Genomic DNA, 20523 nt, shown 5'->3' with positions numbered 1-20523 from the left:
AAATGATATATGTTAAACGGTTGAGATAACGACGCATATTTCGTGAGTTACCGTATTTTTTTTAGCTGAAACACATTTAGCAACACACCTGAAACGGTCGGCACCGTAATGGACTTTTTGCAACAACTTCTCAAATGGCTCAAAATCCACCATAATTCTAAACGGCAAGCTACTGATGGGAACATCAATACCGAAGATTAAACTCCAGCTTGATTGGCTAAAGGTGGTTTACTCTGGAGGCTGTCACATTCCTTGGATAATTTTGGACTATGCTTACGTCTGTTGTAAAACGTCCATAGCATTATGCTCAATTTTGCACTGCTCTGTCGGAAATGCATAAAATAATCATTTTTAGTATGTACACACTCAGTGATCTTGGCGTTTCAAGCAATCTGATTGGTTCGCTATCTCGGGCTAATGAGCATTATTCACTTCCTACGGAGTGAATAATGCTTGATCCAAACTGAAACAAAATGGCCGGCGTAAACTCGCGTTTCGCCGGCGTTTCTGAATCGCAAATACTAAGAATACAAGAAGATGATATGCTGAACCAGAAAAGACAAAAAAAGGCTAAGAAATTGGGCCTGATGGTTTTCAAAGTAAGAGAAGACTACATATTTCGCAATTTGCAGCACAATGTCCACACAACTCGAGTACTAAAACGATAAACAATTGCTTACCGTAAAGTCGCTCTTCGCCCGGCATCGGCAGAAATGAATACCGCAGATTTATCGGCAGCAACATCAAGTGTTATTCAACCAAGATCCTCCACAAATATTCAGGAAAAAGTCTTTGTGCAAGAAAACATCCAGTTTTCACCACAGTTCTGCAGACATTCAGTAAGCTTATAATAATCCAAACTTTCAGGTGGATCCTTCGCCAACTGGTCTTTCAATTTTCAATTCAAGTGAACTTCAAAAGCTTTGATTCAACGGTCAAAATGTTTTGCAAGCAGGTTTTTGATCAGATTGCAGGTTTGAGTGGTGTCAAAGGACCATTTTGCTAGATTGTGACGAGGATTTTATCGAAGATTAACTTGATTTGCCATGTTTGAAGATTCTGTAAACTGTTTCGCGCATGTCGGTTAGTGCCGCTTATATGTACGTTTTCCACGCATGAATTGAGAGGTCGATTAAATCGACTTTAAATGGTTTCCTTCTTAAAACTTTGAGATCGCTTGTTACTTGGCTTCACACTAGAGCTCGTAAGTATAATCTAAGTGCACTTGAAACCTACTTTGAGTGTGAAGGGGCAAACCGTACTTACTTGAACTTTACTTGGTGACCATGGAAACTTTCGTAGTTCAAAGAAACCGAAGTACGCCGCCAAGTATGGCCTACACCACACTTGAGAACGCTCTTCACCAATAGGAAATGGAAGCCAAATGAAAGCCGCGTGCCGCGTTGTCGCGATTCTGAAGGTGATTGACAGTTTGTACCTCAATTAATATACTTTGTCATCAAGTGTGAAGCCAAGTTTTGCAAAGTACGACTGGGGATTTCCAAGTGCACTCGAGTCAAGTGCTTACTTGAAACTAACTTAGCTTTTAGTGTGAAGCGAAGTGTTGTTGAGATCACTTCGTGTGTATATACTAAAACAATTATTCTTTGAAATCTCGGTGAATAGCGGCAGAATATTCACCTCGCCGCTCCGCGGCTCGGTGAATATTCTACCACTATTCACCTCGATTTCAAAGAATAATTGTTAAACATGAAGCAGGTTCTAGTGTATGTCGCAAAACCAACTCCAAAGCAATCGTTATAGCCAGTTACAACAAATGAAAAAAAAAAAAACAATGAATCAATGAGAGTTTGAGGCTAATACACTTGTCTGACGCGAAGGGACTCGTGCGAGCCTCAAATCGAAGCCGCGAGTTACGAGTGACCGGCTCTCGATTGGTATTGGCTTTTAATCAAATTGGTTAGATCGATGAAAAGAGATTTTAAAAATTAATCATTTATTTATCATTGCAACCTACCCCTCATAATTGAGCATTAGAAGTTGGGTTGTTCAGGATGTTGTAATCATACAGCGCAACTTTATCAAAGCAATTCTCCTCTCATTTTTGCCACTGGTTAAATTGAAAACTGCTCTGAAGTTTTACTAACATTGTTCCATAAACCTGGCTTTTAGAATGTCAAGACGCCGTCGGTATAGAAAGCGGAGCAATCCGGGACGCTCAAATTACTGCCTCTTCAGAATGGAGTGAAAATCATGCCGCCAAGCAGGGCAGACTGAACTTTCAACAAACGGGAAATACAGCAGGAGCTTGGTCAGCTGCCACAAATGATGCCAATCAATGGCTCCAGATTGATCTGGGTGGTCAGTACTTTAGAGTAACGGGCGTAGCAACGCAAGGAAGGAATGAAGACGACACCCAGTGGGTAACCAAGTACAAACTGCAGTACAGTAACGATGAAGTGTCCTTCCGGTATTACATCGAGCAAGGACAGACCACGGACAAGGTAAAACTGTACAGCGGTCACATGTGTAGCGAAATACCGAAACCAAATGCAAACATTTCTCTCAATTTTATGAAATAGTCATTCTTCTCAGTTCAACCCAAGAAACTTTCAGCATTTATGCCGAAAATCCACGAGATCTAGAGTTTAAAAACTGTGAACACTGCGAAATAGTTCTTTCTCTGTCTTTTTTAATTTTTTTAAATATTCATTTTACTTTCACCACAAGAAACTTTCAGCATAAACGCAGACTGTCCATGAGAATTTAATAATTGTAGACATTGCGAAACAGTTTATTTTCAGTAGTAGTTTTCTGCTGTATTTTTTATTTTTATTGCAACCTCTGGCACCCAGGGTAACTTGTTGCACATTACACTTTTAACTCTAACAAAATTCATGCCAGCAAAACCGGAAGTTAGCTGCTAAATAAGCTAATCGTCCTCGTTTGACGGGCCGTTTTCCATATGTTTTATGTTTTAGGAATTTGCTGGAAACGAAGACCGCGACACTGTTGTTTCTCATGAGCTGAACCCACCAATCAGGGCTCGTTATATTCGTTTTGTACCAGTTACTTGGTATGACCGCATATCGATGAGGGTAGAACTTTATGGTTGTCAAGGTAACGTTAAAAATATAACGTGTTCGATATTATTATAAACGTGACCGTTAGATATGACCAAGCGTGCGCTATGATTGGTTAGCTACTTGTCAGTTATCATCTCATATCCTTTAAGTAGAACAGTCGCACGAAATACATGTGACAATATTTCTTTTTATGGTGATAGTTCTGTTGGTAACTCAAAACCTGTATGCAAAACAATTACTCTAATTAACATCGCTTTTCGATATGAAGAAAGCAACAACTGCACTCTGCGTGCCTCGTTGGTTAAAAGTCCGTGTACTACTCAATTTTCGTGGAATGACTGATAATATTGTTTGTCTTTATATACTCAGTACCAAACGAAGTTTTTTTTACATCCATTACTAGGCTTAGATCGAAAGGTTGGTCTCTGCATTATCAGTGACATAAATAAATGGTTGAGAAGCTTTACAGAAAAAAATTAAAGTCAGGAGTTGGTTTCATGAGTGTTTTTTGAAACGATGTTTTAGGATATTCTTCCCTCTCTATTGTTTCCAAGAAATAGACAGATGACTTTTTACAAAGTTTTTGGGACTCTGGGCTCAAAGCAAAACGCCTCAAGACTCCGGCCACTCAGTCACACACCTCCTCTATTCGACCCTATAAAGTCTCCTTTATGTGCCAACTTCTTGCCCAAAAACAATAGCAAACTGTTAAACTAGAGGACCAGTACAACTACAAGTTTATAAGGGCTGTTACACTACTGACAACTGTTTATTCTTGACAATTACAGAGTGTTCAACAGAATGGACTCGATATGAAAGCTTCTGCTATAAAGCTTCTCGAAGGATAGTTAGCTGGGAAGACGCCAGAAAGGAATGCCTTGATTTACACTCTGACCTGGTGTCCATAACCAGCAGTGCTGAGAACAGCTTTATAAACACAACCTTAATCCCTGGTGAAGGGGGCCATTGGATAGGATTGAACGATAAGGCACAGGAAGGAGTATTTCAGTGGAGTGATGGAACACCTTATAACTTCTCAAGTTTTAGGGAAGAAGATACAAGTAAAGGCGATGTTTCAAACTGCGTAGTGTCCAACGATGGAGACTGGTCAGATAAGAAGTGTTCTCGACTGAGACCTTACGTCTGTAAGAAAAGAGGTGAGAAAAGTCTTATCAAACTATGCTATAAAACACTCCTAATCCCAGATCAAAATAGCGATGTTGCTGTCTTGTCTTAATTCTATCATGTTTTGTTTACTTCAATCATCATGACTCATCGCGCCAGCAGGCGCATAAGGCCGCAATCAAGATGTTGATATCATTATGGAGGCAGAGTTGCCAGTTGATTAAGGGAAATGGTCAAAATTGTTGTACTCAGACAGGACCCACCCCTGTGCAAAAAGACAGGTGGTCTCTTCATCTACACCCCACCCTTTCCCCATCTTAAAAGATGGTGTCTTGTTTGTATTGCCACCACTTTATCAGGAGTAGAAAATAAGAAAGAGATTCAATCCTCCCAGTACCAATTCTCCAGCAATGCAAGCTTCATGCACTTGTTATGACCACTTCCCTAAGGGCGTTTGACTTTTATCCGGAGTTTTAAGGCTCAAATTCTCCATCCTACTACTAGCTGATATGTTTTCGGTAGTCCTGAAAACAACTCCTTTGGTCACGACGTCGACATGTAAGTAGCCTACAGCTAGTTAGTCTCACACCAGCTGGAGGGGCGGATACAGGATTTTTCTTAGGAGGGGGTGCACCACTTAGGAATGGCGTAACTGAAATTTTGCAGAATACCAGTTGTATTAGAAAGCCGCGGTGATCTCAGGGAAGAGAGGGTGCGCAGCCCCTGCACCCTCCCCCTAGATCCGTCCCATGTCGTGTTCATCTGGAATATTTAAAACCATCTAGATCTTTTCCTTCATTGAAAAGATAAAATATAGATTGTATTTGCACTGAAGTAGGTCGTAGCAGCGTTTGCCATTAAAAAAATTGTGCATCTAAATATTCAGTGTGGATACAAACTTTCCTTTTGTGTCAAAACTCAGGTTTTAAACCTCTGCCATGCGAAGACGAAGCGATTGGTATAGAGATAGGGCGCATAGTGGACAGCAAAATCACATCTAATTCATCTGAAAGTGGATTTGAAGCTCACAAGGGTCGCCTAAACCATGAACAAGCCTGGTGTGCGCAGTCGGTTTTACCTTCATACCTTCAAGTTGACTTGAACACAACTTACATCGTTTGCGCTGTAGCAACACAAGGTTATTCAAGCAATTCCAGCTCGTTTGTTGAAGAGTACAAAGTGGAAATCTCAAAAGACGGTTCCAACTGGGACTTTTATCGCGATATAACAGGTGGCAAGGTATGTTCAATAATTGCACACCCAACATCATTACAAAACGATAATAAAAAATCACCTTTAATAATCCTCCTTTGCATGTTTTTCCCAAACCAACCGTTAGACCACAGTGTCTGCTGGGTAATCTTTTTCCCATACGCGTCCTATTCTACTGTAACGCTAAACCTACTAAAATGTTATGAAAATCTACTGAAATATTTTCTGTATTATTTTCTAGCATTTAATTGGCAATTTCGACAGCTACACAGTACGAAAGAATATCTTTGCTGAACGAGTTTATGCAAGATATGTTCGTATTTGGCCAACGAAGTGGACACACATGCCGTGCATGCGCATTGAGTTGTACGGCCATGTTCCTTTTGCCGAGATTGGTAAGTTGAGTGACGTAATAATATCAGGAAATCCCATGGAGAATGTTATAAGCATGAAAACAGCTGATATACAGACTATCAGCTATTGTCTTTGGCATTCTTTTTCGAATATTTAGCTCGATAACGCGGCTTCCTCGTAAAAAGGTCACTGTTTTGGCTCCAAACAACTAACCACTGCTAATTAACCTGTCAGTTCTATTAACATATGCATGTCAGTACGGCCAGAGCTTAGTAGCATTATCTTCAAGACAAAATTCCCGTGCCCAAAGACTACTTTACCACTCCCCTGATTGCTTAAAATGCTTTTGATCCCACAACAAACCAAGATCTTTCGAGTTCTTTATAGTACATTGACAACTGAAAAGCAATTCCACAAGGAAAATAGAGACTAAAAGCTAACACAGCTAAACTAGACTAGACTAGACTAGACTAGACTAGACTAGACTAGACTAGACTAGACTAGACTAGACTAGACTAGACTAGACTAGACTAGACTAGACTAGACTAGACTAAACTATAAATCTAAACTAAACTAAACTAACAGCTTTGTAAACGAACCTCTGTTTAATGAGCAAACTTTGTGGCACTGGTTATTTCACTATTATAACTGTTTCAATGTCAGTATTACGAGCCTCGGTTGGGACGAGGTAAATTGAAACGAAACAACTTCGTTAAATCGGGTATTGCACTGCAAGGGTGGGGCACGTGGTGGCCTAACGGTAAGCATGTTGTGCTCCAGAACAAGTGACCCTGGCTGGGTTCATTGTGTTGTTTTCTCGGACAAAACAGTTGAAACCCACAGTGCTTCTTCCAGGACCATCAATGGGTATCTGTCAACTATTGTCAAAACCTGACAGAATGCTAATATTTTTAGTCCTTTTATGCCGCAAAAACCAGGTTGCACTCCGGCATTTGTGTGCCATTAGACTCCTATAGAATTTACTACCGGCAATTGTACTTTTAATTTTCCATGAGCTTCACTGGCGCTTCATTGACGTTGCTTCTTACATGGAGTAAAATCCTTCTCTTATTTTTATAGAAAGCGGAAATGTCTTATTTGGGGATTCCTGTTACTCATTTACGGAGTCAGGGAAAACATGGAACGAGAACCGAGATACCTGTAAAAGTAAAGGAGGCGACTTAGTAAGCATGGAAACAGAAGAAGAATGGCAGTTTGTCAATGAAGAGATTCAAAAACGTTGCATTGCGAAACCCCGCGTATGGCACATAGGTTTGACAAAAATCGGGGCGAATTGGACGTGGGTGAACGGACGACCACTGACGATCAGTAAATGGCAAGATGGGCAGCCATCTGGTGATGGAAATGTGACGGTGATGTCAAAGGATATTCCGCAGAATACACAAGGCCTATTGAACGATCTTAGTGAAAACAGCATTAGAGCTTTCATTTGTGAAATGCCCAAAGGTAAGACGATTAGGCAATACTGAAAAATGTTAAAAAGTTAGAATAAACATTCAGAATAAAAAAATTAAAACTAAAAACGTTTTTTTGCATATTTCATGGCTACTATGTTTAGAACAGCCAAAAAAATCGATCCTGCTAGTCAGTTAATTTCAGTTAGTTAAGCTTAAGAAAAAAACTAAAACTAATTACAACAGCTTTACATGATTGCCGTGTGGGAATCCGATCTTTTTAGGTGTAGTTGTGATATAATTCAAGGAGGGAAAAACCGAATACACGTTTATTTCATGCAGCTGATTTCCTTTAATATGATTTGTTGTTCTTTCAGTATGGCCACCTGTAATAACTGACATCAAAGTACACAACATCGGAAGCCACTCCTTCGAGATCTCTTGGGACAGCCTGCCTTGTCAGTCAGCTATAGAACTGACTGGATATAAAATAATTTACCAACGCATCACAGAGCAAGGAGTACTTGATGAAACTAAAGTTACGATAACAGTTGAAAGGAATACTACAAATTACACAATCGCTGGCTTGGAGAGAAATAGCACGTATTGTGTCAAAATTCTCATTTACAATGAACTTGGCGATGTTGAACACAACAACTGCACTAAAGTAACGACATCTCCAGGTAAGGCTATACTTTTTTAAAAAAAACACGAACGGAATACGGAAGATCTGTAAGGATGCATATTTACTGCAGTCATTATCTATTTTAACCAATCAAACCGAAGTTGCAGTATTTTCTAGACTCCCAACGGTGCAAGCTTGAAAGTATGATTTCCTCTAAAAGTGAAACGTATTCTTTAATGCTATATGCATGTACCTTGTCAAAGTAACTCCCAGTAAATTATTAGTATATATCACTTTTGGTGTTAGTTTTAGTTCTTTTAAAAAGTCTTTATATATTCCTGATTGTTCCTTTGATCGACGTTTTTCTTTAACTTTTTCAACTATTTTTGACTACGAATTACCTCCCCCTATACTAGGTGCCCAAAGCGGCAGCCCGGGTCCTCCTCCTGGTCCTCTGCTGCTGCCGGCTACCAACCATTATTGAGTATTTTATCTATTTCCGCTACACAGGTTTAATGCAGGACAATTGTCAGTGTGACGTCCAGACTCATTGCCGTTTCACTATAGTCCTTACTAAATTTTCGTTCAGTCCGTAAAAAATTAAGCTTTTTGGTTTTCTTAAAGACATCAAACATTCACAGACTTCTTCACATTACTGGAAAAACGGATCAAACTATAATAAAGAATTTTGTTGTCAGTAGAAATGAAGTAAAATAGTCACATCAGTCATGTATTTCAAGAATCAAATGGTTATTTGTGTTTTATATTATTTTGTTCTTAATTAAGACTGTCTGCCGGGATGGACTTACTTCCAAACGAATTGCTACCTGATCCTTGAAGAGAATCCTCTAAACTGGTACAACGCCGAAATTGACTGCCTGAACCGTAACGCAGACCTGCTGTATATACTAAACGTCGAGGAAGAAGCGTTTATTGACTCAGAAATGATCAGGTCCACAATTAACGAGGTGTTTATTGGGCTCATAGAAGATGAGAATAACTTGGAAAGATTTCCGAACTGGAGTAACGGGCATTATCTTGATTATACTAACTGGTACGAAAACCCGACAGAGGGTATTCCAAATGGAATTGCTTGTGTGGCGAAGAGTGCAAGTGTGCAAGGTCACTGGAATGTTGTAAACTGTTTACAATCTTTACCTTACATCTGCAAGAGAAAAGGTATGACGGTCATGAAGGTCTTTTTTGAAAGGGAGGGGTTTATTTGATTTTATCCGCATATGCTTTCATAATTCCTTTTCTACCAAAGCAATCCTCTCTTGGCCAATGCCATTAGTTTTTTTTAAAGAAATTCTTTCAGTCACCGCTCTGAAGTTTTAGCTCAAAGCTAATCAACTCAAAAATTTGTGTATTTCGGTCATCTGGTTTTAGTTGAAAAGTGGTAATCAAATACTATAAAAGAGTGTCGGCGTTTCTCGACATTCGATTGTGCATAATGTTTTTACTTGCAATTGGGAGAAATATAATCTGAACGACACCATCTGATCAGCATTTTAAACTTGCACGTTGTTTCTAGAGCTTTATTTTTTCGAAATTTAAGTCCACTGCATAAGCCTAACAATATTTCAAACTTTTTCTTCCAGGTCTTCGATAACATGTAAATTAAACTGTCACAGTTGTAAATTGATAATACTATATATCCTGACCTCAAAGACGATAAATTTTACGCCGTTACCTGCTGATTGACAAGTAAATCCTCCTTTCCTGAAAATCCCCTCTTAATAGTGGGTTTAAGGTTATATGGACTGCATTCACCTACTGTTTTTGAATGAATTATCATGACTAATTTTAGTCTTTTTATATTATCTATCAGGGTTTTACCGTAACGACGCTTATTGCTGGGAAAAAGCCCTGGGACTGGAAACTGGTGCCATGCCAGACATCAACATATCAGCATCGTCATACATAGAATCCAATCCTCCAGCGGCTGCTCGGCTGGGCTCGCACGTGGCCTGGTGCCCACTGAACTTAACCAATGCTTTCCTTCAAGTTGACCTTGGTATTCCTTACCACGTGATAGCAGTAGCGACACAAGGTCACGTAGATGGAAGTCACGTGACACGTTTCGCCATCCATTTATCACTGAATGGAACACATTGGACAGAGTTCGAGAGGGTAAAATCTTATGATTAAAATAACACGTTAACGTTATGTTTTATAACGTTCTTTTTAACGGAAATAGTGTTAAGGACGTTCAGTCACAACTGCCCTGGAGAAAGTTGATGGCAGAAATAGAAAAAATTCGCTATCAATAAATGGCTTAGAGAGGTAGTAAGGAGTTTCCTGCGGTATGGGGAATTTGCGTGTTAATACCTAAAATGACCACAACCTTAATTTTAATGAAAAGGGTCTGATCACAAGCATTGATACATAAACGGTATACAAATGTATCATGTTATACATGTACATTAAGGCAGTATATTTACCGGTTCTTGTTATATAAACTGTTAATTCCTTGGTTATTGTTTCACAGAAATTTTATACTGCTGGGAACTACCATCGTGCAAAGAGGAATTACTTAAACGGCGATGTAGTGGCGCAGTTTGTTCGGTTTTACCCGAAAGAATGGCATCTGTCACCCTGCATGAGACTGGAGATCTATGGCATACCAGCAAAACCATTTCCACGTCAGTAATGTGTAACTTAACCTTTCTTTAGCGCTACATGAAAATGACAAGAAAACGTCGTGTTTTTAAGTCTTTGCCATGTCTTTCAGGTATATGAAAGGGGTACCTTTTTTCAGCAAAAGGTATACAAACGGGGTACAATTTCTGTCAAAATGGTATATAAAAGGGTAAGGGGTTAGAGCTCGGGGCGAAGCCTCCCCGTAGAAAACTTTTTTGTGTACCCCCCCCCCCCCCCCTACCGGGAACCTATTACTGTGAACGTTTAATTATTTCTGTTTTATGTTTTTACTTAGCAAGCTTATGCCCGAGTTCTTGGGCTATGTTTCGTCCATTCAGCAACCGTGTCCTGCCAGTTAGAATTCTTAAGCATGTTATATTAAGTTAAAAAATTCGTCCTTTGTATTTGGCATACCTTCTGAAAGGACGATTGACTTGACTGTCTTAAAAGACAGTATCTCAACAGCAATGTTCTTGTCCAATATAATAATACTTCACTTATTTAATTGTTTTGCTTTCCTGTGTGTTTGTGCGTAAGTGTGTGTTTTAAAAACAAAACAATTGTAAGTTTATTTTTCAACCAAGACCACCCCCTGCTGGTTTTATATACGATATCCATTTATTCTTATTTATTAATAACTAATTTAATGCTTTACTGTTATTATCTTTTCAGCGCCAACAAGAGCACCGAAAATTCACGACGCACCTAGCGTTAACGGAACTTCCATACAGTTTAGTTTCACTCCTCCGCAACCATACTATGCCGCGTATGAAATTACTGGGTACAATGTTCGTTTCTGGAAAAACGAAACGATTCCGTCATACCAAACAAAGGCGTTTCCTCCAGGAACTGTGACAGTTGTGTTGACAGGCTTGGATGCTTGTACTGAGTACTGTTTGTCCGTGCAGACAGTCAGCAGTTACGGGACTGGGTCCTATGGTCGCTGCACGACAGCGATGACCGATGAATGCGGTAATAACATGAAAGATAAAAATATTTGATAATAAGCAAGTTAGTGGTGATTGGTAGGAAAAAATAATTAAAACAACATAAATTGAGCTCGTGAGCACAAACTATAATAATTTTAATTGCAATCAAAGTCACTGATATTTTTTTGCTAAACGTAATTTTAATACTTTAATTCTTGTTTTGACGGAGCAAAAATCAATCTTACATTAATTAATTCAATTTCATTCTAAGCATCCTTGCTCTTTTGTGTAAGTACTATTCTATATTCTTTTGTCATTTTCTTTTAATTTTTGCTTCAAGCTGTTTAATTTTTCAAAGTACTCTTGTTTTTCAAAGAATGGTATTGTAAAGGTGTTGGCGATCGAAAATGACTTCTTGTTATACCAAACGGTGTTAATGCATTGAATCTGCAGTACCATCAGCGGTCCCTACCAACATCTCAGCGTTCAGCCCTGATTACAGCACTGTTATTTTATCCTGGGACCCAGTCCCCGATGGAGAGCTTGTAGGATACACAGTGCTTGTAAATGGATCTGATGGTGTCTGGTTTGTAGCTCCGTGTTTTTCGTCAATCGAGCTAAAGAATATAAACTTGTCGAGTGACACGTGTATTCAAATGGCTGTTATTAACAAAAATGGGATTGGTCCACTGACTAATTGTACAAAAATTAATTTTGGTAAGTTCAGCTTTTGTCTTCTTTTGGTCATTAGTCAGAGTAAGGGTATCAATAATATTATTATTGTTTGCATTTGGCAAAACTGTCTTCCATTATTATGTCTTAATCAGGAATATAAGGGGTATCAAATTTTCCTTAAAATATTAAAGACCCCATTAATATGCTCGCAAAAATTTGGCTTTTGCTCGATTTGCTCGCAAAATTTGGACGAGTGTTCGCTAGCTCGTGCTCGCAAATAATCGCAGTTGCTCGCATGCTCGGATTCCGATAAAATTTGCTCAATTTCTCGAAAATTCGTAAATCCTGCTTTGTAGTTTTTGGTACAAAAATATCTGTATGTCTGCATGGTTACTGAACTCCTATCAAGTAGCCTATCAAGAAATCAGTCGCAGAATTAAAAATTAGCAAATATGCTTACCTCTGAGTTCCTCTTCCACCCAGCCCATTACCGTTTGGACGCAACATTGATGGAAAAAGATGTTTAAATACAGAAGCAGCTGTTGTACTATAAGGAAAGGCAGGAAGCTCTATGACGTGCGTTTCGTTTATTGGTTTTAATAATTCTCTGTCATATTTCATCAACATAGCCTTTCCGCTTGAGAGAAAGAAAAGGTCGGTTCGTTATCGAGTTCCTGTTTGATGTCGTAAGGATGGGTTGTGTTATTTGATGTTCAAAGTTATCCAATTTATGGGTAACGTTTGTTTTCTTTCAGCTCCCGACACCAGTTCACCTAAAACAGCTGCTACAACCGCTATGAGTTTATCCGCAATTAAGGTCACATGGGAACATGGAACAAAAGAAAGATTGAGTGGAGATTTGGGTGGTTTTTACATAAAGTATCAAGCCGTCCGTATCGGAGGTGAACCAATCGTGGACTTACTTGCTGAGCCAAATTATACGGCGATAGCTTGTGCTGATGTAAATGAAATACTTCTCACCAATCTGACTTCTTATACAATGTACAAGATTCAAGTGGCAGTTCTAACAACTGACGGGATAGGAAACTTTAGTGAACCTGTATATGGAGGTATTAACTAATATGAACAAAAAATATAATATCTATGTATCTAGCTCCTTGCATCAAAACTCATTGGTCGCTTCCACACTAGAAGACGGACAAATCATCTGAGACGGACAAGTCGTCCTAGTGTGAAAGCGGGACGAACACGATTTTGGGCCTAAAAGTCGTCTCTTTTTGTCCGTCGATTTGGTCCTCCAGGAAGACGATTTTGTCGTCTAGACGGACAAGTTGTCTAAAAGCTGACTTAAGGACGTTCGCGCTAAAATTTTCTACTCGATAGATTTTTTAATTTTTTGCTGCGGTCAGATAATGAGTTACTTGTGTCAGAATGCAAAAAAAGTTGGGGTCACCGACTTCGTTTCAGAGAGAAAGCGTGTGGAAAACTACCCTGATTTTGAAAAATTGGCGCAAGTAATTCAGTATGGTTTACAGGGTTTAAAGTTAAATATATCGAAGATGAGTTAACGAAGGCTAACGATCTTAGTCACATTTTGTAGAAGTGCGTCTGTTTCGTAAATCATTCCTAGTTTTGCTATCTTTTTGGTAATACCAAACCCAGAAGAAACGTATTTAAAACTGTCGTACGGCAAAAAGGAAAGCTCAAAAAGCAGAATTCAAACCGTCAGTGTGTCAACAAAATCAACTTCCACTCGATAGATTTTTTCATTTTCTCGCAAAACGTAGATACTGATTAACAAAAGTGATCCGTTAAGAAAAAAGTAGGGGTCACCGACCATTTTAGAGAGCAAATTGCAAACGAAGCTAGCGGAGCGGCAACCCAACCTAAATGTTTTTAGAAATTTTACTCAGCGCGTGCGCTCAAAGTATGACGTGGCATGACGTTGCGACATGAAATACGTGCGCAGTAGGGATGCGCATAAAAAATTAGCGCGAACGTCCTTAAATGCACACTAGACGAAAAAATAGTCGTAAAAGGCAACCACGAACTGTTCGCAAGACCAATAATTAACAAAAACGTGATTAAAAATTATTTGCACGTGTATTCAAATGACAATAGAGATATTCGCTAGGGCCTTTACTTTGGAAACGCCGGCTCTAAAAAAATTCAAATGAGAGTTCAGGAAGATCGTGACCAGTTCAAAGCCAGGGTTAGCGCTGAAGGGTGAGATAGGTCAGCAGTTATAATTTAACAAAAAAAGAAATGCTCTAGTATTTAAAGGACATATGGAATAAAATCTAATTGTGTTGTAACAGTTATATCTTAATTAAATAATTTATTTTCCATTGTCTTCAGTTTCTTGCTTTCTAACTAACGACAATTTGAATTCTTCTCAGAAACTTGTCGATGCACGGAGCATTTAAGTGTCTCCGTAGTTCAAAGTCCCTTAGAATCATCAGGATTTAACTCGCTCACAAGTATCATCAGTGACCTTGTGACCACCACGTGCGGTACATGTGAAGAACACAATGACACGAAGTTAGTCTCCTCCAGCAGCTCCAAGGGAGACCATGTGTCCTTTCCAGTCATCAAGACCCAGGCCTATGGTGACACAGACTACAGCAAGTTCATTCCGGTTATAACTGTTCCTGGTATTGTGGTTATTCAGAAGAAAAGCACTGACAGCGGTTTGCTAACAAAAGTTATGGCAAACTCCATTTTTGAGTTTTGGCCAATTTTCGTTCTCACATTGGTAACAGCTCTTCTAGCGGGAATTATCATTTGGATTCTGGTGAGCTAATACGATTACTATATGATTCATGTATATTATAGCTTAACTTAATTTATTCACTTCCAAAGAAGTTTTCTTTTTCTTTTTGTATTTTTATTTCATGGTGTACGTACCTGCTAACTAGCTTTTTAGCTAAGCGTGCATTCTGATCACTGAATAAAGATTGTATTGATTGATTGACTGACTTGCATTCCAAGTCGTGCCAAATTTTAGACAATCATTTCTTCTAAACGTACTACTAAATAACATGAATTTGAATGGGCATACACTAGGAATCTATACTCCTACCTATAAGCTAGAAACACCCTTGTACAGCATAATTAACAAAACCACATGAATGTACTGCTAAATAGCTTTCATTTGAATGGTTATACGTGGTAGTTTCTTCTAAAGACTTGAAAGGTGCCAGTTTGTACAGTATAGTTAACAACTTTACCAAAGTAGAGGTGGCTAGTGGTGGATATTTACCGAACCGCGAAGCGGCGAGGTGAATCAGATATCCACCACTAGCGACCGAAAAGTATTGCTCAACAGCTTTCATTTGAATGGTCTTATTCTCTTAAAACTGCACTGATTGATGAGGTTTGTCTCGGAAGGTGAAAAGGTTGTATATAATTTTGAGTAGTGAAAGTGACCCATGTGGGCGATCAAATTCAATGGATTGTATTACTCTACAGTGTATTGGCTTATTGTCGGTGCATAACTGAAGTTATTTTTTTGGCACGCAGGACTCCAGAACCAATCAGGAACATTTCCCCCGAACGTTTTTCAAGGGAGTTGGTGAAGGCCTCTGGTGGTCTGTTATTACCTTTTCCACAGTGGGGTGAGTTAAAATTACAGAACGGAACCAGAATTACCACCTCCTTGCAGTAATAAACGAAATAATCTACATCTTTTAAGCGAGTGCCTTGGACGGTCCCAAATGTCTTCTTCATACTGTTCGTTCTCAGTTTCTGGTAGTTGGCTCGGGTTTTGTTGCCTTCTTGTGACAAACATCCTGCAAAATCGAGCAGAATATCGCCTGATACCTACAGCTAACCCTAGCTGACGAGGCCGTATACCGAGTTCGCTCAAATCAGAAGATACTCCGCAAGATTAAGCAGGATTATTGTTTTAGTATTTAGCAAATTGTAAACCAAAAAAATCACATTTCGTTGTTGTTGTGCAGCGTTGTAGGACAAGTCTTTAGTAAGCACACTCCCACATATGGCATACTGCATACATCGCAGGATATATATGTTATGAACTGATGACAGAAAAAAAGTGACTTCCTGAAGAGCGTAACTATATGTGTTGGCAGCCTCACTATATTTGTTAATATAGTCAACTCTCTCTAAGACGGACACTTTCGGGACCTGCCCTAACTGTCCGTCTTAGAGAGGTGTCCGCCTTTATATGGAGAGTCGATGAAACCTGACACCAGTAATTCTCAGATAATGGAGCTGAACGGCCATGCACAATGAATACACGTCTGTTTTGAGTCTGTTTTTAGCCGTTCAAAGTCGCTTACTTTAAGAAAACCTACAAACTGGGACAAAAAATATGTTAAAAAATTGACTCGTTGATCATTACAATGGGAGTTCGCTGCTTCTAAAAAATTATCAGCTCTTACATGTTGCAAACTGTATCAGCAATCAGCAATTGTTAAACATGGGAAAAAGGAATTTATTTTTTTACACAGGTACGGTGATCGCTGTCCAAAATCCATGCCAGCCAAGATATTTGCAATGGCCTGGTTTCTTATTGGACTCGTTATTTTCGCTATCTTCATGGGATCATTGGCATCAGTGCTCACTGTTACAGTCATTTCAATGAATTCAAATGGTGTGAGTCCCACAGGTGCTGCTGACAGCAAGGTATTATGGACATTATGCATGATTACGTTTGTGGCTCAAATTCATCCTCAAACCTCTCGCATATTCATACTGTTTTTACGTTCGTATTCTTTTTATCTTTGCTGCTCTTGGAAATAGTTCATGACAAAATTTTCAAACTGCACTTTCAAAGCGAGGCTTCGAGGTGAAAGTAGCTTGTCTGAGAAAAACATGCATACCAGAGCTAATGTAAATGTAAAATGTAAATGTTGTTTTTAGTGGTCATGCACTTAGCTTCGAGATAGCTTGTTTGCAGGCATTCCACTGAAAGAGAGGAAACAAATATTCTAAATGGACATAACATGATAAAAAATTCCAACTGGCAGGAGGCAGACGAGTTGGCTATATACAAAGCGTGACCGAGGATTTGAACTCAGGACGAACGAAAACAAATCCAGCTAGTGCCAGGGTGGAGGTTTTAAACCTGGACCTCCGGGTTACAACACCAGCGCCCTAAACCACTCGGCCACGCTGCCTCCCTTAAATGTCATGTCATGTCACCCAACAGTCATGAAACTTTGGTTTTCAAAACAAGTCGGCAACTGCTGCAGTTCAGCTGGCTTATTGATTATGTGTACCCTGTTACTCTTTCATAGTAATCAGCTTGCCTTGTGACAAACAAGCTCGGCATTGTCACAGCCGCCCACTCTTCTAGTTGCTGACGTCTACTTCAAAATATTTTGAAACCCCCGATTTTTATAAAAAAACTAGTTACGAGACAGTTTTGTTGAGCAGAATATGATTAGTTTACTTTCCTTATAGATTGCAGTGGTCGCTAACTCTTCCGAACACCAGATGGCGGTTAAAAAATTCCGAAACAAGATAGAAATCGGTGAGTGAAGGATTTGTCATATTCTCATTGATAAACGAGAATTCTTTGATAATTTATTGATAAGCGAGAATTCTTACAGTTACCGAAAAGAACTGTTTCAAGAAAGAAACTGTTTCAACGCAGTGCGCATTCTATCGCCATATCACGTGACTTTACTTTCATTCATGCAGGATCCACGTTCCCGGATTTAAACTCAATGATAAAAGCTCTACAAGACGGTAATATAACTTCAGTGTTGCTGGAGATGTATGTTCCCGTCAAAAGAAAAGACTTGTTCAACGACTCCTGGTTTGAAGTCACGGATTTTCTCGAAGCAGAAATTACTCATGGAGTCTTACTCGAAGGTAAAAGTGTGTCTAAATTAGCAAACGAGATGAAGAACTTGATAGTGAAGAAAAACGTTCAGACGGAATATTTACTACAAGAGAACGACGGCATGGAGCAGTCTGAGGTGAGATAAAACTTCTCTCTACAAGTATTAAGTTACTGTTAAGAAAACTGGTGGATAGAATTTGAAACAGTTACTAAGTGTCACGCCTGTTATCAATTACCATGTTTATCAAGTTTAAAACGGATTCCACAGTTCAAGCAATGACTGCATAAATAAAGTACCAAAAATCTGCTCATAGCACGGCAACATTTTATATACTATTTAAAAGATCTTACTGAAATTCGTTTGTCTTAGAGACCCCGTAATTAAATTCTGGCGTGAAACGTCCGACTGAAATATAGATAATTTAAAATTCTTTTTTTTTCGCGCGGTGTCAGCTTGAGAGCTAAAGTTTTGGCTGGCTTTTTTTAGCTGTACTTAAACTGCTATCATGCAATGAGGTCTCTTTGGTAACTTTATTTTTACCTTTATTGCTCGATTGCTAGGCGGAAGCCAACTTAAATTGGAATTTATTTAATGGGGAAAATCGTCTCAACAAGGATCCGTCACTAGCTAAACTCTAAAGCAGAAAAATGATAGAGCTCGAATTGGACTCCTCAAGTAAAACATGCTCTCTTCTCTTTATTCTCTCACATTATTTTTTACTCTTATGCTCCAGGTTGACTCGAATTCAGCATTGTTCTTTGAACCAACTAGTCCTTACTTTCTCAACACCATAGTCATCAGTGCTGCTCTCTTGTTTATTGCCGCCGCATGTGGTCTGTTTTACCAGGCCTTTTGCTTCAAACAGCTTTGTGGTGAAACTGGTGACGAAGGTATGTTGGATTGGTTATCAGCTATGTAGATACTTAATACATTGTACACGTGAATGCTAATTAATTTAGGTGTCTTGCTGGCCGGCCGGCTGGCGTCCAAAACCTTTACTGAACCATATATTTCATTTCAGGAACATGCCGATGTGGCATCATGAAGAAGGATATCACAGAATCTGTGGAAAAGTTTTATCAGAATTTCTCTAAAACGTACCGTCGAATACGTGAGAAACACAAAGCAGAACTTGCTAAACACGCACCGATAGACATAAGGGAACCTGTAAGGCGTGAACCACTTACATACAAACCTTAACAGAAGATCGAAAAAATGCACTTTAATAAGCACAAGGGGAAACAACACATATTTTGAAAATATCGTTGCATGTTCTTAAATTTTTGTCAAATATGTAAAAAGGCACATTAGATGCTGAAAACGCCTCGAATCTGCACGCGCCATGTTACGCTTTAGCATTGAACGAAAAATTTTCTAAGTTCCTTCGAGCAACAACAAGAAATAAAATAAGACAAAAAGCTCAGAGCGCGGACCATAAGCGCAAGCGCCTATTCAATAAAACTATTTACAAATTAACTAACAAGTTGATTATTTGTTTGTCATGCTGATCTAAATTACAGTCTCTTTAAAACGGTAATGAGTGTGGTAATAAATATAGTTTGATATATAAACCTGGCATATTTCTTGTCTAACTTCGCGCGCGAACTCCACGCGAGATCCACACGCACGCTTCCAGGAAAAACACATCACAATTTAGTACCCTTTCTGCCCTCAGTGCCCTTGCTGCCCTTCTTGCCCTAAAAAATTAATAAAGTGTATGAGAGGGGTGCAGAGGGGGTACATAAGGAGTACAGAGGGGGTACAATAGGGGTACAGAGGGGACACAAGAGGGGTACAATAGGGGTACAGAGGGGACACAAGAGGGGTACAAATGGGGTACAGGAGGGGTACAAGTGAATCAAATAATACAACATTTTAGTAGAGGGGGAGGAAGATGGAAAGAAATAATTTTTATATGTACTTATTTACTGGGTAACCCCGCCTTCCCCAATAGCCATAAAAGAAGCTGCTTGTAGTTGATGGGGCACATTGAATGCACGGGAGTTGTACGAAGGAACCCACCGGGTATCCTTGGGAAAACGCACGGGATGGCGTATTTTGAAACCGAACGGGGGACTCTTAAGGAAACTCACGACAAAAATACCCGAGGGAACTTTCAGGCCAGGGAACGCATCGAGTAATAATAAACAACAAAAGATGACGCACATTCCCTTTGGAGGTTTTTCTGACCACGTGACTGACTCTTGGCAGAGGGGCGTAGCCAGCTTTTTGAATAGTTGTAGGCATGGTCAATCTGCCAGTAAGCTAGGGAAGCTTTTCGAGGTGGGCTAGGGGCGGTGGAGGTCCGCCGAGGAAGTTTTTTTTGGATCAAGACTCTCGAAAATGCTTTCTTCTTCACTTTCTGCTCTAGTTATGTGTATTTTACAGCACCTAAAATTAATTATAACATTTCTTAGGAAGGAACTGCGCCAGTTTTTACTCATTCCTCTTGTTTCTTACGGCGCAGGCCACTGTGAGTTTGTCAGTCATCTGGCTAGTTTAGAAGGCTCCCAAGTTTCCACTTGCTAGATAAGTCTTGATCTCATCACATAAGGGTAGTGCTAAGGAACGTTTCAAATTGCTTTCTATTTCATCATATCTGAAAAGCGTTTCAGCCTGAAGTTTTTCTATCATACAAAACGAGTGGGTTGAAAAATTTGTAAGCCCGTGCCTACGGGCCTACGGGCCTATAGGCTGGCTACGAACCCGAAATTGGTCTCA

General features: G+C 39.4%; 3 protein-coding genes across 3 annotated transcripts in view; 2 read left to right on the top strand and 1 right to left on the bottom strand.

Moving 5' to 3' along the window:
• The window catches only part of LOC144637605 (uncharacterized), a 28557-nt gene extending 16586 nt beyond the window's left edge, over window positions 1-11971 (top strand). Inside the window, exons 8-19 of the mRNA XM_078496667.1 lie at window positions 2943-3081; window positions 3836-4204; window positions 5095-5411; window positions 5626-5779; window positions 6819-7205; window positions 7531-7836; window positions 8565-8957; window positions 9610-9911; window positions 10270-10423; window positions 11094-11393; window positions 11804-11895; window positions 11945-11971. Coding sequence (XP_078352793.1) covers window positions 2943-3081; window positions 3836-4204; window positions 5095-5411; window positions 5626-5779; window positions 6819-7205; window positions 7531-7836; window positions 8565-8957; window positions 9610-9911; window positions 10270-10423; window positions 11094-11393; window positions 11804-11895; window positions 11945-11971 — 2940 coding nt within the window. The remainder of the gene's footprint in view (window positions 1-2942; window positions 3082-3835; window positions 4205-5094; window positions 5412-5625; window positions 5780-6818; window positions 7206-7530; window positions 7837-8564; window positions 8958-9609; window positions 9912-10269; window positions 10424-11093; window positions 11394-11803; window positions 11896-11944) is intronic.
• Window positions 1-20523, bottom strand: part of LOC144638812 (uncharacterized) — a 119997-nt gene that overhangs the window by 88833 nt on the left and 10641 nt on the right. The window lies entirely within an intron of this gene.
• Window positions 11954-19248, top strand: LOC144638829 (uncharacterized). Its single transcript, XM_078498111.1, has 9 exons — window positions 11954-12067; window positions 12781-13095; window positions 14386-14780; window positions 15509-15603; window positions 16462-16636; window positions 17417-17486; window positions 17657-17937; window positions 18536-18692; window positions 18824-19248. The coding sequence occupies exons 1-9, from the start codon at window positions 12007-12009 to the stop codon at window positions 19000-19002; spliced, it is 1728 nt and encodes a 575-aa protein (XP_078354237.1). The 5' UTR covers window positions 11954-12006; the 3' UTR covers window positions 19003-19248.

Source organism: Oculina patagonica, chromosome 14, assembly GCF_052425735.1.
Source record: "Oculina patagonica isolate OP01 chromosome 14, crgOcupat, whole genome shotgun sequence".
NCBI classification, from domain to species: Eukaryota; Metazoa; Cnidaria; class Anthozoa; order Scleractinia; family Oculinidae; genus Oculina; species Oculina patagonica.
Note: the sequence above shows the minus strand (reverse complement) of the source record. Positions and strands in the feature narration are given on the sequence as shown.